This window comes from Ambystoma mexicanum, chromosome 1q, assembly GCF_040938575.1.
Source record: "Ambystoma mexicanum isolate Mex_15411 chromosome 1q, UKY_AmexF1_1, whole genome shotgun sequence".
Classification (NCBI taxonomy): domain Eukaryota; kingdom Metazoa; phylum Chordata; class Amphibia; order Caudata; family Ambystomatidae; genus Ambystoma; species Ambystoma mexicanum.
The window spans coordinates 228491911-228517141 of NC_090922.1; the positions used below are offsets into that span (position 1 = coordinate 228491911).

Genomic DNA, 25231 nt, shown 5'->3' on the forward strand with positions numbered 1-25231 from the left:
CAAAATCCATCTTTTCTTCAAGACAGTGACGAGTGTCTGGAAGGCCTCAGCCAGAATCCATCGTGTGCACACTATGTTGGCCATTTGCTTTACCGTTGCATGATGTCTGTGGGCTCTAGTGGTTGGGCTCCACCTCTGCATTTGTCTGTGTGCATCTCACTGTGTTTTGATGTGGGTGAGCGTGCAGCATCATAATGAAATGTTAGAGGCTATCAATTTGCTGACATACTTCGCCAAAATGTTTGCACGCTCTCTATATGGGAGCATTTTACATGGTAGCTGGTATGGAGCTCATGTTGGTATGTGACGCAACGTGAAAGAAGGGTGTAAAAGCCTTGAGTAAGGCTTTAACGCCTCAGGCCGCGCCACATTTTCAATTATGTGTATGGCAGAGAGGAGGGGTGGGACGCAACTTGCGTTTCCGTCGCCTGCCTTCCTCTCCGCCATACAAATGCTGCAGCATTTGAGCTGGCATGGATTTTCTTGCTGGCACAAATGTTGGAGATCCCTATGGAGTATTCCTGTATAATGCACAAGCATTATCCAGGCGGACGCCTTAGGGAACCATTGTAATGTTAACACTGCTTAACATGTGTTGCACATGGTAAGCAGTGTACACAATGAAAAGTAAACGCTGCCCGACATGTAGCGATCTCAATTAAAAGTAAACGCTGCCTGGCATGCTCCCATTTCGGGCAGCATTTAATCACTTTGCAGAGCAGAGTGCAAAAGTGCAGGGCAAAAGTTGGCATACACACGTGCCCTGCACGTTTGCGCTCTCCCGAGCATTTGGCAGCAGGGAGTTTCAACAATGACTCAGTTTCAATTCTACTCAATTTTAATAACCAATCGGGATCTGAATGACAAAACCCCTAGCTGTACCTGATAAGGCAGGCAGACTGTGGCAGGTTCAGTCCTGCACTTTAACAAATCCCCATGTGCGGGTAGGCTCCAGCCATGCAATCTACAACGAGGTTGGCCAGGCCGATAGGCTTGCTCCCGGATTTCATACCGAGGTCTATCGTTTGCAATGTCTTACAGTATGTGGTGACTCGAGCAGGAGTGCCCCTGGGTGAATGAGATTGGCACAGTCTTATGAGTCTTGTCATTAGCAACAATAATATGACAGGCAGAATGACTGTTTTGCAATGGAAAGATGGCAATTCTCTGGTTTCATAACTGGCTGTAACAATGGGGCAGTGGTTTATTGTGAAGACTGAAACTCAAAATACAGTTCTGGTTGTGATACAGTGCTGTGTGTCTTCCATTGAGATTTCACTTAGCATTATGTCTGATTATTCTCATTACTTACTCTCTTCGAGCCCAGAGGGTGTTTTCTCTCAGTGTTTATCCAACCAACATGTTCTTGTTATTGCATGTCTGCGGTTGTGATTGGTTTCTAATCTGCCTGAAAGTAAAATAATGTTCTGCCTGGAAGTATAGGGTCATTGTACGCTGTTACATTGGTGGTCTCTTATCATTGTAGTTGCCCACAAATGGATTAAGGTCGGCTTTCAGGGCTGGTGGGTTCATACTAGACCAAAATGTTTTTTCAACAAGAGCTAAAACAAAAGATGCCTTTCGGCATGTATACCCTTTTATGATGCTGCTTTTTTTCCTTCTCTTTTCTAGTCCTTTGACAAAGCAGAGCTTCTTGATTGTATCCGCAAGTTGATCGAAGTTGACCAGGAATGGGTTCCGTATTCAGACACAGCAAGCCTCTACATTCGCCCTACCTTTATTGGAACGGAGGTAGGTTTAAGTCTCCAGTCTGCCGAGGAGATTGGTTACCATTTTTCGGCACTGATTTGAGATTAAAAGGAGCGCTAACTGTTGGGAGATGAAAAGTTAAGTTGACCGCTTAGATCTTAATGTGCATAGTGTTTTTGAAGAACACAATCTTCCTCCATTGAAATTAAAATACCATTGCTAATCAGAAATCACGTTCTCAACCACATGTGTAAGTGAGCCTGTTTCTGTCCTTCCATATGGCTATCAATAATACATTTCTTACTAATGTGATAGTCCCTGGCAGGGGCTGCCTCAATAGCCTACGGTAAGACTTGAGGACCCTTAAAGAGGATGCATGTTCTCAGCCGGTATGTCCCTTCCTGCCAGGGATTAACGCCAACAGTGAGAAACATCGGTGCTAATGTCCTGATTACTGACCGGTAATCTTCATTACTCCTAGTCATACTTTTCCTCGTCACAGTACTTTTGAGGCCTTCTACTTCTCATACAGGAATCATATTTCAAATTTAAATCGTTCAGTTCCTGCCCTCCTGGGTGACTATTATGCCCTCATCTCCCAGAGTTCCCAGTTCCTTTACATTCGGATCAGGAGCCCTTCCTTTCTCATGGGAGCTGGAGGCGGGTCGTGAATACAGTGATGAGGGAAAAAAGTTATCAAGATGACTGGCAAGTAGTCCGCATTACATACAAGCCCCTCCTCATCCCAGTACCTATTGTTGAGGAAATACTGAAGCACAATGGAAGAAGCCAAGAAAGGAATTGGGTTACTGGAGGATGATTCTGAAGAGAAGAGGCAGAGGTTTTGGAAATGTTTCATCTATGAATCATTTGACTCAGAAAGAGCGAAGCTCGAAACCTTTATGCCCACCTTCTGAGTGGAAGGAGGAAAAAACGGAATTATGATGAGCTTTCTCTTGGAGGCCCTCTACCTGGCAGAACTCAGTCCGACTATTCAGTGTCAAAACAAACACTGACAACTGTAGAGATAAGAATGTTGTAGACCCCTACGGCTGCACATACTTGGAGGGACCTGGGAAATCCCAAACTAAGATGGACTCTGGACTGTAGCAAATGCAAAGAAGATTTTTGTATTAATGTTTATTTGACAAATAGGGATGCCAATTTTGATCAAAAATTACTTGCAATAACATTTTTACAGTTGGCTGAGGCATTCCGACAAAGGTAACCTGTTGTCCAAACTGGCCTTATCCGGTGAACCCTCCCGTGACCCCTCCTCACCTCTCTCTCTTCCGAGGAGTTGGTCAAGGTCTCAGATGATTCTCTTCTCCGGTTCTTCCTTTCTTCCTTGCCCTTCTTGACTTTAACCTTCTTGTCGTGTAGGTAAGGACGGGCTACACCGGAGGCCACCTTGACAGTATAGTAATTCCTGACCAAAGGGAACCCCAGGGAGCTAGCTTCAAATGCAGGGAAAAAGCTTCTTGGCACCAAAAAACCCTGCAGATTTCTTTTCTCAGTAGGTCTCAGAAAAGGAGTGGCTTCTGCCCTTGGTAGGCTTTCAGCTAGGACCACAGGTATGATTCCAAGAGAATGACAATAAGTCTACAAAGTTTGTATTCACATAAGCAGGAAGTAGGCAGAGTGTATTCGCTGTGTAGAAGAAGCAGACAGCTTTGAGGCTGTGTAGCGGGAAACCGCTAATGATGAGGCTGAAGTCAGATCAAGGGAAAGAGGAGGCAGAGCCCTACGAGGAGCAGAGAAATTAAGGTAAGTTTGGAAAAGTGAACACCAGAGCGGCAAACGGGAGGTGCAGAGGCACAGAACAGATTTAGACAGACACGGACTGCAAAGATACAGTTTGTTACGAAAACAGGAATTAAATGTAGTAAGCGGCAGAGCCGGTGAAAAGGGAGAGAGAAAGACGTGCCTGTCTGAGAAGGGTACTAGCCGAAATGGATTTGGATGAATGTAGACATGGAAGGACGACAGAGGCAGAAGTCTATAGCACAGGAGGGGAAGAACAGAAAACCCTAAAGTAAGGAAACTAGCAAAAGCACAGAACGGAAGGACTGCAAGAGACAGCAGCAGCGAGTACCTAGTGAGATCGATACAACACACTGTGCAGAGCGCACTGCGCGTTGTTATAGCAATGGTGTACACAGCGGCGGCCATATTGGTAGAGGACTAGACCACATCTCCCGTTTACCTTGGCATAGTTTCCCAGTAGCCGTTTCTGTAAGTTACTACAGCCCATTCTCCACTTTTTCCACAGCCGCCACGGCTGCCGCATGACAGCATGCCCCCTTCCTACCTGGGTATCCCCAGGTTTGCCCGAATGTAGTCTGCGGAATTGTTGCAAAAGTAGGGCAGCATGAATGTGATTCTTAGGCTCCCAGGTGCGCTCTTATTCTGAATACCCTTTCCAGTGCACCAGGTATTGCAATGTGCCCCTTTGAGATCTGGAATCCACAATATGAGATACTTCGTACTCCTCTGGTTCTGAAGCAGGTGTGATCTTGTTTCTCCGCCTCCTTCTCAAGAAAGGAACTGATTTGTATGGTTTCAAGAGTGAAGTTTGAAAGACTGGATGTACTCTTTGCAGGCTTTTGGGTAGCTTAAGCCTGTATGCCGCTGGGTTAATCTTGGCCAGGATGGGGTAAGGACCAATGAACCTGGGGGCAAACTTCCCCATATGTACCCATCTGGGAAGATGCTTAGTGGCCAGCCACACCAAGGTACCTGGGGCCCAACTGGGATTGGCTCGCCGCTTACGATCTGCATTCTTCTTGTATCCTTGTCTTTCTTCTAGTGATCTCTTTGCTTCATTGTGTGTTTTCTTGAGGGTGTCGAGAAGACTGTCCACTGTAGGGGAGTTGTTGGTGGAGATGTTGATCCAGGGCAGATGTTGAGGGTGGTAACCGTAAGTACAGTGAAAGGGACTCATGCGTATGGCGGTGTGGTAAGTGTTGTTGCAGGAGAATTCAGCCAAAGGGAGTAATGAGGACAAGTTGTCCTGTTCCCGGTTACAAAAACATCTTAAGTATTGTTCTAAGGTTGCATTTAACCGTTCTGTCTGTCCATTACTCTGAGCATTATGCCCAGATGAAAGTGACCTCTGTATGCCCAATTGACCACAGAGTGTGGTCCAGAACTTAAACCTAAACGATAAGAGAGCAGGGTACTTGGAATCCCATGAAGTCAGACAATGCCTCTCAAGAAGACATACGCTGTTTCAGGAGCAGTGGGGAGTCCAGAAAGGGCTGAAAAATGTGCAAGTTTGCTTTAGGTATCTACCGTAAGCATGATGGCTCGGTTTCTATCGGATAAAGGCAGATCGACAATGAAATCCATCGAAACGTGTTCCCATGGTCTGGAGGGTAAAGACGGTTGTTCCAATAGACCAATTGGTCTGCCGATCACTGTCCTACAAGAGGCACAAATGGGACACAAGGAAACTGATTTCTGGACACCCTTGTAAAATGTTAGCCACCAGAAAAGTCTCCTAACCAGCTCCAAGGTACTCTTCAGGCCTTTATGACCTGCCAGGGGTACATCATGACACCAGGCTATCACCCGAACCTGGAGTTCGCTGGTAGGTATAAACCACTTCGTACCATGGTACAGCAGTCCATCCTTGTGGACAAGGTCGAGTTCTCCCTTGTCTGTAGTCTGTATCCCCTTCTGTACCGCTTGAAGAAATCCAGACAACTGTGCAACAAACCTCTTATCTGGTAAGATCAATTCCTTGCCCTGGAGACGGTCCGAATCCGTATTTAGACTTCAGGACAAGGCATCGGCCAAGATGTTCTGTGAGCCAGGGATCTAAGTTATCTGATGGTCGTATTGGGAGAAAAAATAATCCCATCGAGCATGGCAAAAGTTGGAACATTCCATCTATTGAAGGACCTTCAGATTCCGGTGATCTGTTCTTACAATGAAAGGTTGAACAGTACCCTGCAATAGATGCCTCCATTCTTCACAGGCCTGTTTTATTGCTAGCAATTCCTTTTCCAGAACAGAATAAATCCTTTCACTGGGTGTGAGCATCCTTGAATAATATGCCATCGGGTGTTCTTGATCATCCAACATCTTTTGAAGTAGAGCTGCTCCTAGGGCTCCATCCGAGGCGTCAGTCTCTAGGATAAACTGACGTGTCTGATCAGGTTGCACCAGGACTTGGGCTGAGGTAAACAAAAACTTCAATTGCTGAAAGGCTTGTAGTGCGGCTGGACTCGTGGAGAACTTCACTCCCTTCTTCAATAAGGCTGTAATGGGGAGAACAGTTTTGGAAAATTGAGGGATGAAGCGTCTATAGAAGTTCGCCAGGCACAGGAACCTCTGGACATCCTTCACATTCTGGGGCTCACGCCACCCTAGTATGGCTTCCACCTTTCCAGGGTCCATCCTTATGGCGTCCTTAGTCCATATATATCCCAAGTATATCAGGACTCCAATCTTGAATCTTCCTGCAGAAGTGATGCTGGCCCACCAGAAGCCCCAGGTGTGCCAATTCAACAATCTTGAATAATATATAATTACTAAACCGGCAAACCCAAGGCGAAAGGGGAATTGGATAACAAAACAAATGCAGATCTTCACAGGTATTCAATGTTGACCTCTTGACTCCTGGTCTTGCATCTGGACTGGAATACTGACGTATGATTGGGTAACTCTTCAGTATTATGTCTGTGAAAATCTAAACACATATAACATTATTAATTTCCTTTTATATATAGTTTCTCTAAATACTAAATATTATTAATATATATATGAATGTATGTATTTATATATACCTGCAGCCTATGCTTGATAGCCGATAGGCTTGAATAAATAAATGTCTTCTTCTCTGAATCTTTTAGTTTCTTCAATTACTCAACTCTTGGTATGAAACTTTTTAATTAATTGTGAAAGAACGTTTTGGAAGAAAACTATTCTAAAATGCTTGAATGAATTTAATGTTATAATTCTCTATAAGAATTAAATCATATTTCCTCTTTGAAAGTTCATTAAATAAAGAATCATGTTATAGAGATACACGCTGTTGCTGACTTTCTGGAAAAGCGTGTTTTATTGCTTTTATTTCCAATGAAGAAATAAGAGTCTTTAATTGAAGAGTCTTTTCTACATCACTGTGGCTTGAAGACGAACCACGCACCTAGAGATGATCCGCGCACCCGCGCACTTTGAAGATGAGCCGCGCACACAAGAAAACGTACCGTGCACCTTGAGAAGATCCGCGCACCCCGCGCACTTTGAAGGTGATCCGCACAAACCCGCGCACACCAGAGAAACGTTCTGCGCAACTTGAGGTGATCGGCGAACACCGCGCGCACTGAGATGGTCCGCTTTCCCTAATACGAATGCGCATAAAACTAACTGCGCCTGTAAAAATGAAACGTTACAATTCACCTTAATAACTCACTACCTAAAGAATTCACCGATTGAATCCTCCGTAGATTTAATTACTTTCCGTAACTTCACACAAGACAACTGCAAACGTCACAACCAGGAAGTCTAAAGTAAACATTAGAGAGGACGTACGATTCACGCCAATAGGTCCTTTCCTCAAAAGTAACTAACGAATTTCACGCGCACGCGAAATTTCAAAATACTTTTGTAAATAAATATTGTAAATACCAATATACTCAACCAATGAATTATTTCTACTTCACAAAATGTTTCTTCACCGAAAATTATCATAAACAAACAAGTAAATGCAGCCGCAAATACTAAACTGAGAGATTATTTTTTCAGCCGATAAATGACACAAGCAAAGAGCACTTAACAGTTCATAGTTAGAAGTCAGATTCAAACTATTTTAAACAGCTTCTTGATTCTGATTATTGATAAGATTCATTTGACATTTAGTTAACTTATTTCTGTATTTGACTTAGCTTGCTTCATCTGTCAGGAAATAGTTCTTTAGCACTGAATAAGTTCTTCCTGAAAACTTGTCTTCTCAGTAATATTTTCTTCTTGAATGAGTTCCTTGAAATCACTATAGTTAATCTTTTACTAGAGCTATTAAAACTGCTACCTCACTCAAAGGGATCTGGAATGAAAGGCAGTTTAGAATCTTGGTGACAGTGCCACATTACCTCACAGCACTTCTAATCCAATCATTGTTGTGTAATAGACCCACCATCTTGGATTGGGAAATTAGATACTTCCTGATTTAGATTAACATTAAGGAAAGTTATTTTAATAATTTGATGTAAATTTCAGAATCAACATCCATACATCATTCAACCATATTTCTGTGATGGTGTAATCTTTAAAATGAAGCCTTTTTAACAAAGTGTCTCTTTCAACATGTGTAATTGTACCCTGGAATCCTGACAGTACCCCCTCCGTAATGCCCTGACCCAGGGCCAACCTTTTCAGGATGTAAATGATGAAATCTTTTTACCAATCTAGGGGCATGTACATTTTCAACTTTCTCCCATGAACGCTCTTCTGGACCATATCCTTTCCAATCAATCAGGTATTGAACTTTACCATGAACAATTCTAGAATCTAAAATAGCCTGCACTTCAAACTCATTCTCATCTTCAGAAAACACAGGACCAGGAACATCATGCATTCTGGTGTCATTCCTAAATTTTTTCAACAATTTTACATGAAAAGCTGGATGAATTTTTAATCCTGATGGTAACTTCAATTTCACAGATACTGGGGAATAAACCTTTTCTATCTCAAATGGCCCAATAAATCGTGGACTAAATTTACTTCTCCCCTTCAAAGGTACATTCTTAGTGGATAACCATACTTTGTCTCCGATCTGATAATTAGGTTCTTTTCGACGCTTTCTGTCAGCAAATTTTTTGTAATCTAGTTTGCTCTTATTCAAGGCCTGAACAGCACGTTTCAAACTTTGTTCCATAGCAATCAACCTACTTTCAAAATCTGGATCTTCAACATCATCTAAAACCACCCCTCTCAAAAATCGTGGATGGAATCCCTGATTCAGAAAGAATGGGGACATAGAAGTTGACTCTTTAGTAGCATTATTATAGCAAAATTCTGCCAACCAAAATAATTCCAACCACCCCTGACCTGCACCAAGATAGCATTGTATATACTTCTCTAACTCTTGATTCACCCTCTCGGTTTGACCGTTACTCTCTGGATGATAACTTGTTGTTAAATTAATTTCATTTTTCAATTCTTTAAAAAGGCTTTCCAAAATCTAGAGACAAATTGAGATCCTCTATCGGATATTACTTGATTAGGTAAACCATGTAATTTAACGACATTTTGCAAGAAGGCTTGAGCTAAAGATGTTGCTGTAGCCACTCCTTTGATGGGGATAAAATGACCAGCCTTAGAAAACACATCCACAACTACAAGAATAGTAGAACAACCTTTATCAGGTGGTAAGTCCACAATATAATCCATTGATACCGTATGCCACGGACGAGGTGGAACAGGAAGTGGAACTAAATATCCTGCAGCTTTCTGATGATCAGACTTAGAACGAATACAAACATCACAAGTTCTCACGTAATTCTCAGAATCTTCCCTCATCTCCTTCCACCAAAATTCCCTTTGAAGAAGATCAAAAGTTTTCTTAATTCCTGGATGACCAGCCAAAGGGGAATCATGATAATTCTTTAATGCTTCCATTCTCAACTCTTCAACAGGTAAATACAACTGTTTTCCAACATATGGTAAACCTTCTATAATATGACGTTCAGAATCTTCTGCCGCCCAATCTGCTAGTTCTTTGTCAGAAAAAGATTGTAAAATTGACTCACGAAAATCCTTAACCTTGTCTACCCCAGCAATGACAAAATTCTTTTCTGCAAGTAAGGGCATAGATATACAAGGATCATTCTTCAAACTTCCAGGGATACATCTAGACAAAGCATCTGCTTTTCCATTCTAACGTCCAGGTTTGAACAATATTACAAAATCATATTCTGCAAAAAATAACGACCAACGTAATTGCCTAGGTGTTAAAGTTCTTGCGGATCGAAGAAAAGTTAAATTCCTATGATCCGTCAATACAGTAACTCGGTGTCGAGCTCCCAATAGATAGTGTCTCCATTCAACAAAGGCTGACTTAATTGCTAACAATTCGCGATCAGAAATCGTATAGTTTCTTTCAGCTGGTGAGAATCTTTTAGAAAAGAAGGCTACCGGATGAAGCTGCCCTGTAACACGATGACGTTGTGACAATACAGCACCCATAGCACAATCTGAAGCATCAGCTTCCAAGAAAAAAGGTTGTTCAACATCAGGGTGTAATAGAATAGGTCCAGTAATAAATTTCTCTTTCAAAAAATCAAATGCTTTCTTAGCTTCCTCACTCCATTCAAATTTAACTTCCTTTTTTAACAGTCTAGTTAGAGGAGAAATAATCTGTGAGAAATTTTGTATAAATCTACGATAAAAATTTGCAAAACCAATAAAACTTTGCAAATCTTTTACAGAATTTGGTTGTGGCCAATTTTGTACAGCCTTTACCTTAGCTGAGTCCATTTCTAGTCCTTCCGGAGACGAAACAAAACCTAAAATTTCTACTCTATCAGTGTGAAATTGACTTTTTTCAAGTTTTGCAAACAATTTATTTTCTCTTAACTTAATCAACACCAAATTAAAATGTCGTCTATATATACTACAACAAACACATCTAGATATTCTCGAAGAACTTGATTAATGAAAAATTGAAATGCAGCAGGGGCGTTACAACGACCGAATGGCATGACTTGATACTCAAACAATCCATATCTAGTCCTAAATGCTGTCTTCCATTCGTCACCCTCTCTCACTCTCACTAAATGATATGCTCCTCTTACATCCAATTTAGAGAATATTTTAGCTCCTTGAATTCTGTCCAACTTTACTGATATTAAAGGTAATGGATATCTATTTTTGATTGTGATCTTATTCAATGCCCTATAATCAATACATGTTCTCAAAGTTTTATCTTTTTTGGGTACAAAAAATAATGGTGAAGCTGCCGGGGATTGTGAATGTCTAATAAACCCGTTAGCTAAATTTTCATCAATATATTCCTTTAAATGTTCATTTTCCTTTTCTGTCAATGCATAAACCCTCCCACAAGGTATAGGTGCTCCATCCTCAAGATCAATTCTACAATCAAATGAGCGATGTGGAGGTAATTCTTTAGCTACTTGACTATCAAACACATCCTTGAATTCTTGATAACAATCAGGTAAACAACCAGACACAGCTCCTATTACAAGTTCCTTAACAACTCCAGCAGCAAAACAAATTCCTTGAATTTCAGAAATTCCTTCCTGATCCCATTCTTGAAATGATATAGAACATTGTTCATTACACATTTCTGACTTAAACTCTACTGTTCCTCTTCCCCAATCAATATATGGGTTATGTAAAGTTAACCATGACATTCCTAATATTATTTGTAATTGTGGTGCATCAATTAACTCAAACACAATTTCCTCACCATGTTCTTCACCAATCTTCATTCTTAACACACCTGTCATTTTTGTAATTAACCCAGATGTCAATTGTGTACCATCTACTGCTCTTACTTGTTCAGGAATTCCCTTAATTACCACAGGCACCCCCAATCTCTCTGCCAAAGTCAAATCCATAAAATTTCCAGTTGCTCCACAATCAATCACACATGGACCTCCACATTTTAATTTACCATCCCAATATAAGGATACATTAAGAGTGATATGTGGTACAGCTGTCTGAATGGTATTTGCTACAACTTGTCCTTTTCCAGGAAAAGAAGGAAGTCTTTTAGGAGCACGTGGGCATTTTCCTACAAAATGTGTTCCATCTCCACAATACAGACATAATTTCTCTTTGCGTTTTCTCTCCTTTTCTTCTTTAGATAAAGGTCCTCGAATTTTATTTTCATTCAATTGTACTTTAACTTCTTTTCCAGCATTTTGTTCTACTTTGGGTCGTTCATTCCTACTCCAAGTTTTATTTTCGAAAAAATGTCTCCTCTTTTCTGATCTACGCTCCAATAATCTTAAATCTAACTGAATTACTAAAGAAATGAAATCCTCACTATTAGTTGGTTTTTCTACAATTGTTGCTAATGAATCTTTTAATTCCTCTCTTAAACCTCTGTAAAATATGGATGCTCTTTTTTCCTCTGGCCACTCACTCTCTTGCACTAGTGATTTGAAGTGTGTAATATAGGCTACCAGTTCTCTGTTACCTTGACGAAGTTCTAATAATTCTCCATCTACACTCAAAGATGAGGTTCTTTTATCAAACATTTTACGGAATTCTTCTTTAAAAAGATTCCAATCCCTCAGTTCTCTTGCAGCTCTTTCTACTAAAGGGACTGACCATGCAGATGCCTCTCCTGTTAAATATGAAATTAGAAAGGCTACTCTTGCCGTTTCTGTAGAAAAAGCTTCTGGTCTACACAAGTAATGTAATTCACACTGCATTAAAAATGTTTTTAATTTTCTGTGATCTCCACTAAATCTTTCTGGCGGCGCTAAAGGAGTTGATACTAAAGAAATTCCTGGTGAAAGCTGTATGTTTGTCCTATCTTTTTTCTCTTCAACTTCATTAGTTGACCATTTTACATTTAATTCTGGATACAGAACTGGTGGTTCTGGTTCTAAATTTCTTTTTGTTTTAGAAGTACTTGGAGTTTCTGTTCTATGTACATAGTTACTTAATTCTTCCATCTTAACTCTTTGCTAACTTCAAATCTTCTTTTATTTCCACTAACATCTTTCCTATGGCCCCCAAATTTAACTCTGACTCAGGCTCCATCATCACTCAGGCAGGATTCAATTACTTGGGCCTTTCATTCTATCAGGACTCCAATCTTGAATCTTCTTGCAGAAGTGATGCTGGCCCACCAGACCCCCCAGGTGTGCCAATTCAACAATCTTGAATAATATATAATTGCTAAACCGGCAAACCCAAGGGGAAAGGGGAATTGGATAACAAAACAAATGCAGATCTTCACAGGTATTCAATGTTGACCTCTTGACTCCTGGTCTTGCATCTGGACTGGAATACTGACGTATTGATTGGGTAACTCTTCAGTATTATGTCTGTGAAAATCTGAACACATATAACATATTATTAATTTCCTTTATATATAGTTTCTCTAAATACTAAATATTATTAATATATATATATATATATCTATAAATATATATATGTATTTATATATACCTGCAGCCTATGCTTGATAGCTGATAGGCTTGAATAAATAAATGTCTTCTTTTCTGAATCTTTTAGTTTCTTCAATTACTCAACTCTTGGTATGAAACTTTTTAATTAATTGTGAAAGAACTTTTTGGAAGAAAACTATTCTAAAATGCTTGAATGAATTTAATTTTATAATTCTCTATAAGAATTAAATCATATTTCCTCTTTGAAAGTTCATTAAATAAAGAATCATGTTATAGAGATACACGCTGTTGCTAACTTTCTGGAAAAGCGTGTTTTATTTCTTTTATTTCCAATGAAGAAATAAGAGTCTTTAATTGAAGAGTCTTTTCTACATCACTGTGGCTTGAAGACGAACCGCGCACCTAGAGATGATCCGCGCACCCGCACACTTTGAAGATGAGCCGCGCACACAAGAAAACGTTCCACGCACTTTGAGAAATTCCGCGCACTTTGAAGATGATCCGCACAAACCCGCGCACTCCTGAGATGGGCCGCGCACACCAGAGAAACGTTCCGCGCAACTTGAGGTGATCGGCGAACACCACGCGCACTGAGATGGTCCGCTTTCCCTAATACGAACGCGCATAAAACTAACTGCGCCTGTAAAAATGAAACGTTACAATTCACCTTAATAACTCACTACCTAAAGAATTCACCGATTGAATCCTCCGTAGATTTAATTACTTTCCGTAACTTCACACAAGACAACCGCAAACGTCACAACCAGGAAGTCTAAAGTAAACATTAGAGAGGACGTACGATTCACGCTAATAGGTCCTTGCCTCAAAAGTAACTATAACGAATTTCACGCGCATGCGAAATTTCAAAATACTTTTGTAAATAAATATTGTAAATACCAATATACTCAACCAATGAATTATTTCTACTTCACAAAATGTTTCTTCACTGAAAATTATCATAAACAAACAAATGCAGCCGCAAATACTAAACTGAGAGATTATTTTTTCAGCCGATAAATGACACGAGCAAAGAGCACTTAACAGTTCATAGTTAGAAGTCAGATTCAAACTATTTTAAACAGCTTCTTGATTCTGATTATTGATAAGATTCATTTGACATTTAGTTTTAACTTATTTCTGTATTTGGCTTAGCTTGCTTAATCTGTCAGGAAATAGTTCTTTAGCACTGAATAAGTTCTTCCTGAAAACTCCTTGTCTTCTCAGTAATATTTTCTTCTTGAATGAGTTCCTTGAAATCACTATAGTTAATCTTTTTCTAGAGCTATTAAAACTGCTACCTCACTCAAAGGGATCTGGAATGAAAGGCAGTTTAGAATCTTGGTGACAGTGCCACATTACCTCACAGCACTTCTAATCCAATCATTGTTGTGTAATAGACCCACCATCTTGGCTTGGGAAATTAGATACTTCCTGATTAGATTAACATTAAGGAAAGTTATTTTAATAATTTGATGTAAATTTCAGAATCAACATCCATACATCATTCAACCATATTTCTGTGATGGTGTAATCTTTAAAAGGAAGCCTTTTTAACAAAGTGTCTCTTTGAACATGTGTAATTGTACCCTGGAATCCTGACAAGTAGGAGACTGATGTCGCATTGAACTGACACTTCTCGGGTTTGACAAATAACTGTTTCTTCTGTAGACGATAGAGAACCTCCTCCACATGTTTCCGATGTTCCATTGTGTTGGAGGAGAATACCAAAATGTCATCTAGGTACACAAAAAACGAAAGATACAGAAGGTCAGAAAATATCTTATCAATGAATCTTTGAAGGACTGCTAGAGCGTTCACTAGACCGAAGGGCATAACCCTGTATTCAAAGAGCAAAGGGGGTTCGAATTTTTCCCTTTCTTTAATCCTAAGCAGGTGATATGCCCCCCTAAGGTCAAGCTTGGTGAATATGGTGGAACCCTGCACAGCTTCCAAGTTGTCACGAATGAGAGGCATGGGGTATCTGTCTCGCCGGGTGATGTGGTTAAGGCCCCTGTAATCTATGCAGGGTCTTAATTCTGTAGTTCCCTTCTTCAGGATAAGGAACAAGGACGCTCCACCTGAAGATCTTGACTCCTGAATTAGCCCGTTCTGTAGATTGGCCTCTAGGTCTTGTTTAAGCTCCTTTCTTTCTGGAAGAGAAAGCGGATACATCCTACCGAAATGGACTGTGGTTCCTTCCGGAAGCTCCAATGAGCAGTCTTCTGGCCTATGTGGAGGTAACAGTCTAGGTATCCTATCCTTAAACACCTCTGAGTACTGTACAGATTGAGGTATCGTGATCGCTTGCCCCTTCTGGGGACTTTCAGTCTGGAACACGAGGCAATTCTGTTGACAAAAGTCTGAATCGAAACTTAAGGTATTCTGAGACCAGTCTATTCGAGGATTGTGTCGTCTGAGCCAAGGCATCCCCAGAATGACGGGGAAATGAGCTGCCCTGAATATGTTGAATATCACAGCTTCTTTATGTTTTCCCATTATAATTGGAATGGCTTCTGTTTCCATCCAATGGGCCCTGAAGAGAGGGGTGTTCCGTCGACTCCTTCTACTGGTATGGATCTTTGTTTGGTCATTACAGGGATACCCTGCTCCTCTACCCAGGTAACATCTATGAAGTTGCCTGCCGCTCCACTGTCAAGCATGGCCAACACTTCTACTGTCTTTTCTGAGTTCATTTGCATCTGTATATTGAATACCATCAATCAGGAGTCTTCTGCCAGACTTAGTGCTTGAGTGTTGTTGCAGGGATGGCTTCGTTCTCCCCCGATATCTCCCCTGCGTAGGATCGGGGGGCAGGGGGGAGCGTTTCCCATCCTCCTGGGAGGCACTTCCAGGCAGTTTCGGAGTAAGTGTTTTGAAGATCCGCAATCCCAATTCTGTTCTTCTCTGGAGTCAGTGGTCCCCGGGTAGTTCCTATCTGCATAGGTTCGTCTAGAGGATGGTCTGGTAAGTTCAGGTCCTTGGTTTGACGTGGGAGGCCTGTCATAGGAGGGTATGCCCGATGTTTTCTTCGTTCTTGTCGACGTTCCTGTCGTGCGGTATTCCAGCTGAAGTGTTAGCGTAACGAGCTCTTGAAATGTACCCGGACGTGCTAGCTAGTCCTTAAGATCTTCGTGAAGCCTTTGCCTAAATATCATCTGCTGGGCAGAATCAGGCCATCCTGCATTTGCCGCAGTCTTCTGGAACCGGGATACGTAGGTCTGGACATCTGAACCACCCTGTCTGATGTCCAACAGGGCTTCATTTGATGAAAACGGGACTTCCGGTCGGTCAAATCTTGTTTGGAGCATCTGAGAGAATTCTGCAAGGCTGGGTCATTATTAGTAACAAGAGGGGTTGCCCAAGCCAATGCATTCCCCACTAGATTGGAGATTAGGAACCCCACTCGGGCCCTGTCTGTTTCATAAGCACGAGGTCTGAAGGTAAAGTAGACTTGACAAGCATCACTAAATTCCTTCCGTGACTTAGGGCTGCCGCTATATTTCCCAAATGGTAAAGGCGTAGGTGGTAAATCTCCTCTGCCTTCATCCCGTGCAGCCACCTGTTGTCGTAGCGTTACCTTCTCCCCTTGTAGGTTCTGTACCTGAGCTGTTAGTCCTTGGATTGCAGCCACTAACTCTTGAAACTGCTCCAAAGAAGCCATGGGGTAGTCGGGCGTCGTATACTGTCCAAACTGGCCTTATCCGGTGAACCCTCCCGTGACCCCTCTTCACCTCTGTCTTCCGAGGAGTTGGTCAAGGTCTCAGATGATTCTCTTCTCCGGGTATTCCTTTCTTTCTTGCCATTCTTGATTTCAACCTTCTTGTCATGTAGGCAAGGACGGGCTCCACCGGATGCCACCTTGACAGGATGGTAATTCCTGACCAAAGGAAACCCCAGGGAGCCAGCCTGAAATGCAGGGGAAAAGCTTATTGGTAGCAAAAAACCTGGCAGATGTCTTTTCCCAGTAGGTCTCAAAAAAGGAGTGGCTTCTGCCCTTGGTAGGCTTCCAGTTCGAACCAGAGGTATGATTCCAAGAGAATTACAATGAGTCTACAAAGTTTGTATTCACATAAGCAGGAAGTAGGCAGAGTGTATTTGCCATGTAGAAGAAGCAGACAACGTTGAGGCCGTGTAGCGGGAAACAGCTAATGATGAGGCTGAAGTCAGATCAAGGGAAAGAGGAGGCAGAGCCCTACGAGGAGCAGAGAAATGAAGGTAAGTCGGGGAAAAGTGAACACCAGAGCGGCAATAGGAGGTGCATAGGCACAGAACAGATTCAGACAGACACGGACTGCAAAGATACAGTTTGTTACAAAAAAAGGAAGTAAATGTAGTAAGGGGCAGAGCCGGTGAAAAGAGAGAGAGAAAGACGTACCTGTCTGAGAAGGGTACCAGCCGAAATGGATTTGGGTGAATCTAGAGACAGAAGGATGATAGAGGCAGAAGTCTAAAGCACCGGACGGGAAGAACAGAAAACCCTAAAAAGCAAGGGAACTAGCAAAAGCACTGAACGGAAGGACTGCGAAAGACAGCAGCAGCAGATGCCTAGTGAGATCGATACAATGCACTGTGCAGAGCGCACTGCACATTGTTATAGCAACGCTGTACACAGTGGTGGCCATATTGGTAGAGGACTAGACCACATCTCCTGTTACCTTGGCTTAGTTTCCCAACAGCCATTTCTGTAAGTTACTACATACCATTCTCCAGTTGTTCCACAGCCGCCACGGCTGCCGCATGACACCTGTACAATAGCACAAAGATGTGAACAAGTGGAGAGCCAGTTTATGAGGGTGTAAAAAAGTGGGAAATATACCGGGCACAGACTATAACAATCAGAAACACATTTATATATTGGGTGTAAGGAAGGCATGTTATCAACAGTAAGATCGACTCAAGTGACCACAGTTCAAGGGTGTTTATTGAACTTTTACAAGGGTGAGATAAACGTATATCTAAACCTAAATCTACGGATCGGAGCAAGCTACGACCATCAAATAATAATAATGCAGTCCTAGTGGAGTCTTGTCAAATTAAAAGGGGCCTATACTAAAATAAACTATTGCCAATCCTTACTATTAATTTACAAATCATTTGGGGTGATGTTCATAAAAAAGAAAGAAGTGTTCACAAAATGATAAGTCAGGATGTTCAGGTAGTTGGCCTCCATTCCCCAAGTTTTCTTCACGGGACAAGGCGGTTCACTTGAGCAAAGCACACTCTATGGCTTCTGTGGCACAAGGATACAGTTCCATTTACACAGTTCAAGACATTCTGTGTCCAAGCCCCTTTGCTTCTTGCAAGTCTCTTGACTCAGAGGGCCTGGTATACAAAAAGAACACAAAAATGTTGTTTTCCTTTTTCCAGTATTCAATTTGGGTGTTTACCCTGGATTCCCCTAATCCGGGCACAGATCCCTTTCAAACTAAATTCGGATAATTCTTTCTCGGGTGACTCACAGTTCATCCCGGATCCCCCTCGGCACTCAATTAGTCTCCCTCAGCCAGGCTCAGACCAATTGTGATGTACTTTAAATTATCGAAGACTTTCAAATGTGCACAGGGTCTAGCTTGACTCGTTGCATGACCATTTCGATCTCAATATTTATTTAATCACACTCTGCATCAGTTGGATACCTAACAGAGACTTCCGAATGAGCACCCACATGGCGCCAGACCACTATGTGTATGGTATCTTTTCTTGGTCTCCCAAAGTTCAGTTATAAAGTTCAAATTATAGCCCTGTCGCTCTTTGCAAACGCCTCACACATTGTTCAATTTGTACAATGTTGTAGTTTGGTATCAGCCTCTCCTACTCACTGGCTGTGCTGTCTTTTCTGATGCCACTTTGTTGCAGGAGCCAAGGACAGTACCACAGCGGCAATCGCTCCTCCCCGCTTTGGTTATCGACACAGGAGAGCCCTGGGTTACCTCCAACACACTGTGGAGGTTTGAGCCTTAGTTCCTGGTCTTCAGTTTCTTACTTTCCAAGGCTCACAAAAGTAACAGTCTTTAGGTGTCACGGGTACTTCCCTCCTTGCGACTCTCTGGTCTCGCCATTTTTCTCCTTGTACTAAACTGCCATCTTGGAACTGTTATTTACTCGTGCAGTTTGCCTCACTCAGTGTGCTTTCGTGCTCCGCCTTTTATCCGTGTGGGGAAGTGTAATGGAAGTCCGGTGTGTGCAATAATCTGTAATTGCCTGTCCTTGATTGTCCATGGTGTTGGGACAGGTATGCGACTCTGGTGTTAGTCCTTTGTCGCTCACAGTGAACTGTCTGTGAGAACATTTGTGTCGGAAAAGGTGGGGGGGTTGAGTTCCTAGGTATCGTAAATGGTAGTGAACGCAAGTCCCTCCATACGCACACTCCAGAGTAAATACAACCCGCTAGGGAAATAGGCCAAGAGATTGGTTTGCAAGGATAACAAGGTTTACTGGTACAAAATACAAGTGCCAGCAACAAACTCTGCTGCTCGAGAGCGCTCTGGTCTTCCATTAGCAAACAATGGTTTATAACTTCAGAAAAGTCGAAAACATGGGGTACAAACCGGGGCCACTGATTGGAGGCACCCTGCACATGGGCTTCCTCCATAGGGGATGCCAAGAAATAATTGGCTGTTTATTTCCTGTCGATCTGGTTCCACGTGGGTCAGCTGGGCTCCTCCTCGCAGTGAAGGTCAGGGCATGAATAAAACAAATTGTATCTATCTAAACTAAACAACTAAGACTGGCTGTTCACTCATTATGGCAGGCACCTTGGCGGCATGGGAAATGGTGCCAGGGAGAAGGGGGGGATAAAATACAGTTGTACTGAACCATACACTCTGGGCTTCATTGATACCGCCATTCCCGCACCCAATGTCTCCCCCCTTGGGATTGATCTTTGATTTACCCTTCATGGTACCTCATGTTACATGTGACGGGTGTTGCTGCTAACAAGAATTACAGACGGGCAAGCTTTGGACGGAAGGGACATGGACATCCGTGGGAACAGGGCTCGAGCTGAGTGCAGAAATTTGAGTTTCGTAACGTAGTGTGAACTCGGAAGGTGAGTAGCGTTAGCCTGCAACTTGTCCTTTTTAGGCCTAATACAAAATGGAGTCACGGTTTATGGGCATTTCTAGTGCTGTGCATCTACTTCTACGTGCTGCAGGGTCCTTATACATTCCCTTGCGATGCGGACGGCTCCCCCCATTGTATGTTGCATCCCCTCGTAAGGGGTCCACCTTATTTGGAAACGTCTAGGGTGGTGGGAAAGGCTCATTTCCATCCCAACAGTAGGATGGGGAAAACGTGTTATTAAGAGGGGGATACCGCATCTCACCCTCCGGGGTTCCACTTCCACTCCCCAAGGATACCTCATCCAAGTGATCCTCCTGCACTTGTCCAACCCTAGGAAATGGATCCAAAAGGGATGGCCGTGTCCTGGCCACCTGGATGACAGATCCCTGGGGACTAGCAGGTGAGACACCTTCAGGTTTCTCACAAAGTAAACAGGTGACTTACAAAGAAAACATTAACCTAAAGAGGGGTGGGGAGTGCTCCAAACTAAAGAGCAGTACTATTTACATATACAACATTACATTATTAAGCGTCATTAGGAGGCACTGGTGTGGTTAGTTAGGGAGGAGGGGGGAGAGGGCAGGGGTTGCTCCCTCTTCAGCAAGTAAGTGAAGTTTAAGCCAAGCTTTGAAGAGATCCACAGTTGGGTTGGATTTGATTGTTATGGGCACTGGATTCCAGTGGAATGAAGCGAGTAGGGAGAAAATCTAGAAGGATGAAGAGGCACAGTGAGGTATTGGACGCTGAGGTTGAGTACAGAGGAGGATCTGACGGATGGGGATGGTGAGTAATCGGATACCATCAGACAGGTATGGGGGAGCAAGACCATTGATAACTTTGTGGACTGGGAGAAGGAACTTGAACAGAGAGCGGTTGTGCATGGACAACCAACCAGCATGTTGTCTGTAGGTAGAAGTGGGGGAGAATCCGGGTAGGTTATAGAATGTGCAGGTAGCAAATTTGAAAACTTTGATTGGCGAGAGGAAGGGGTAGAGAAAAAAAGGACAAGGAATAGACTTGAGCAGTAGTCAAGTATGCTGAGCACAAGAGTGTAGATTAGAGTGTTTGTAGAGTGGTAAAAAACATGCCATACATTCTCGACTAGTTCCCTGTATGCAGTGTTACTCTAGCGAGAAGCCTTATTGTTCTATTATAGTAGAGAAAATGGCTCTGTGTATACTAACTGCAGCACAAAGCGTGCCAACCATTTGAGGTCTGGAGAGAAGTGCCGATCCAGTCCCTACCATGCTGAGAGATGAGTAGTCCTGACTGTGGTTGCCAATATCGAGTGTGGGGACCCTTCATTCCAACCATCACGCCTTACCTCCGCGTTCCACCGCCTTCAATGGGCCTGCAGCCCATATGGCCTCATTCCGGCAAACAATCGGCTGCTTCCCCCAATCATGCCCTGCAAGATGAAAGAAGGGCTGTCTTCCTTCTGATAAACTTGACCCTCACAAGGCCTGCAGAGGCCTGCCGTGGAGGGATGCTTTGAACAATGTTGCTTTCCAAACCTCACACTGGGAAGGTAAATAATAGACCACAGGCTGCCACCCATGGTCCCTGTTAGGAGGCAGGAAATAAAGAGCTAAGGATTGTAATTAACGCCCATTATAGACCTCTAGGGGAGGGGGACCGGGCAACAGTTACATTTGGAAAAAGGTTTCTGTATCCGAGGTTGAACACCTCGACTATATACTGAGACGAAGAAGAGGAACTCAGAGATAATGCAGAGAACATTTATCTTTGCCAGAGTTCTCAGCTTTATTGCTGCGTGCCTGGCTGCAGTAGTTCCTATTTAGACTTCATTACAGGAGAGCCATGAAGACTGAAAAGGGACTAGTTTGGCTTGGCAACTGGCAATTAAGGAGAACACATGCCAAACTGTATGTATGGCAAAAAATGTGGTTTTGATTTTGAAATAGTTGTGAGCGGTGAAGGGGACATGCGCAAATAGCATCTAAATGCAGCCAACAGCTTGCTCAGTGTGTGTGTAACATACACCGAGATACGAGCAACATGATTAGCTGCCACACTTTCCATATATACTTGTGCACCAAAATAAACTCTTGAATTTGCAACAAATGAACTGGAAGTGGACCTTATAAGATATTGGAAGTTGCATCACAGAAATTTAAAAGAGCACTGGAAAGTCTCAGTGCTAGCAGAACAGACAGGCCGGGAAATTTCACACTCATTGTCGTCGGAGATGGTCAAAGTAAGTGGCAAAGGCCTGTGTTATTAACAGTCCATATAAAATAGGGACGGCAATAAGCAAACAAGTCTCCAACGCTCTTCAAAATTGCATTACAAAACAATTAGTTATAAAAGAGAAACGTGTCATAGCTGATGCAATACCACAATCTTAGTTGCAAAAACCTATGGGGCCGGGGGATTGGTTAGGGGAATTGTCTACATGTAAATGTATAAAGCTTAGACTTTTCATTGGCTATAACCATCTGATGGACCCACCTTAGACCATCCCCAAATTGATAAAGGTAAAGACATCATCTAAGCAACAGGTATTTGGCTAATGCAACAGTTACAAGGTAACATCATATTGAGAGTTTTGATTGGTTGGCATCTGTATCACCAACCTTGAACACTTGGCAGGTCATAAGTACACAAGCAAAAATGATGGTAGGGGGAGCGAATTCAAGGAACTGCATCTTCCAATTAAATAAGAAACTATCCCTGATTTCCCAGGCCACATGCCAGGGTATCTAGCTTTGAACTTGGCCTTGTTCAGCGCCTCTCATTCTGGGAATTGAGGTAGGCGTCTATCTGTCTGGAGCTTAATTAATGGTCACTGTTTTTCAATCATAAGTCACCTGTGAGAAGGCCACTTTTTGGATTATACTACTTGGCTTTTATTAGGATTTTAGCTCATATTAGTATGTGTCTCTTTACCCTCTCTGGCCACTAGAGACTTGTTCAAGCTATTCTTCATTCAGTAGTAAGCTTACTTTTTCGTCGTAATCATGGAGAGGGCTGTGCAGCCACTGTCTGGCCTGCACAGGTCTGTATTTTCAGCTAATTTAGCAAGTCAGATCTCCCTTCAGTTTCAAGGCTTCCTATTCACTATAACAGGGCTTCACTGTCCATTATATTCAAGATGGTCACTAGTTACTGTTGCATTCTACGTTTAACAAGCTATACGTGTATATTGTTTGTGTTGCGTTTCAGCCTATAGATCGATTGTTACTCATGTCTATATGGTGCAGGTAATATTCCTCATCTATAAATGCACGTTTAACCTAGTGTCTGTATTTCTTTATGGTGAGTGCATATTTGCTTCATGTCTATTGTTTGTTCGTTTGGCAGTGATGTCACTTGCTCTCAACTTCAGTTACAGCATGCTAATTTCTTCTTCAGTTTGCAGATTTATCTCTTCTCTTTCAGGATAACGTCTGTAGGGTTGTCTTAGTGAATAGCATTTCCCGTACTTGCGGTATAGAGGCGGGTATTGGCAGATGTCATACATGATGTATTCCTCTCGTTTTTACGATATGGAGGCGGGGGAAATGTCGACACAATGAATGCCGTATTCATATGTCTCTCAACATTCCCCCCTCTGGTCGAGTCCTTGACCACATCTCCTCTAGGGCCCTCCCTCAGTAAGGTACCTTGGGGTTCCATATCTTGGTCACTCCTCTCAGTTCACCTGAATTTTGTATATGATCATCCACACTCCCGGTCATATAGCAGCACACCCCATCTGGTTTGCAGAACACCCAAAGTCCTACGTAATTCCAGGGTTCTCGGGGATAGCACAATTTTGATCCTGGAGTGGACGATAGGAATTTGTCTTATGTCGATGTGAGGTCGATCTTTGGTTTGTGTGCTTTTGTAGATTTTAGTGTCCACATTTATCACTTTTTTCATTCCTACTGCATTTTTAGTAGTCTTTTTACATTGGCATATGGCTTTTCACAAGATGCAGAATTCCAATAACCAAGTGGGTTACTAAGTGGTCTGGTGTGGTCTGGCGAGAGGACGAAGAGAGCGGCCCTATTTCACGTGTGGAAGTCAGTGTGCTGACGAGGTAAGAGACCCGAGCTGAACTTGCCCTACTGACTTTATTTCATTGTGCGGCTTTGCCTCTGAGAACATTGTGTTCTGTGCCTACTTAAATACCTGGAAAAGCTACGACCAAGTCGGGAGTTTACAATGTATGTAAATCAAAGCTGTATGGAAAGACCAACAGCTATAAAAGGGCCCCATCGAATTAATCTGAACTAGGCGCCACCGAGGGAGAGGGAAGCCCCAGGAATACCAAAATAACATATTTCCAGCCGGATGGGGAAAGTACTACAGTGACGCTGAGTGTTATGTTGCAACGACCCAAACAGCCCCCTTTATTTTTAATGGAGGGAGGCTGGCAAGAAAATATGAGTAGCTCTCTGGGGGGCATAGATAACAACTCCTTCTTGGAACTTCGTTACTCCCTTTGTAATGGACGAGTGCTAGAAGCCAAAAAAGAGGTTGGAGCAGAAAATGCAGAGTGGCCAAATAATGACAGCCTGACATTGCAGTCAATCCATCCAATGCTTACACAGCAACGTCTCTCAGCCTCATCGAATGTATGCTTTGAATCATCGCGGAAATTGGACTTGATTCTATGGATGGCTCAGTAAAATCCGGTGTGCCTGCTAATAGCGATGTATCACACTTTGCTGTAAATTCGTTGCTAAAACTGAGCGGGTGCATACATGAAGACCTTTTGAAACAAGGATAAGTTGTAAGTTAGCTGTTCCCTATGTTGCCGCACAATAGCACGGAGCCGAACGTGCAAATGGAAGTTCATCAAGTGGACAAAGGGGAACCGGCTACAATTCCAACAGACTCCATAAGGGAGAACGTAGCCATAATGATTTCCGACTCTATTGAGCTCCTGCTTCCGTCCCCACTATGTTACCCTATGCAGAGAGAGTGGCGAAGGAAGAAACGCTTACAGCGAGCAGAGCTGGCTCCCATAAGCAATTCCCCACCTTCACTGCAGGCAGCAAGTAGACTGCCTTTAAACTCCACAACAGCATCTCTAGATCAAGCTAGAAATGCACCAAGGCGGCTAAGGAAGAAAGCCAATAGGAGGAAAAAACACAGTATCTGGTGAAGGTGGTGCAGTATCTGACAACTATGGCATTGTGTTTAATTGCTTGGAGGGGGAGGTGCACGTTTTACAAAACCCTGTTGTCGAACAACCACGGGCATTTATTATAAAGATCGGTACTGTAATGACTATGGAGAAGATCTGCTTGAGTAGAGAGTTTTTCGACTCCATCAAACTGACTATTGCTGTGAAGTCGGCCGACTCAAAAGTAATTAATTTGAATCTCTCACTT

At 42.6% G+C, this 25231-nt stretch overlaps 1 protein-coding gene across 1 annotated transcript in view; it reads left to right on the plus strand.

Moving 5' to 3' along the window:
• Positions 1–25231, plus strand: part of LOC138526910 (branched-chain-amino-acid aminotransferase, cytosolic-like) — a 392104-nt gene that overhangs the window by 193400 nt on the left and 173473 nt on the right. Inside the window, exon 5 of the mRNA XM_069637744.1 lies at positions 1633–1752. Coding sequence (XP_069493845.1) covers positions 1633–1752 — 120 coding nt within the window. The remainder of the gene's footprint in view (positions 1–1632; positions 1753–25231) is intronic.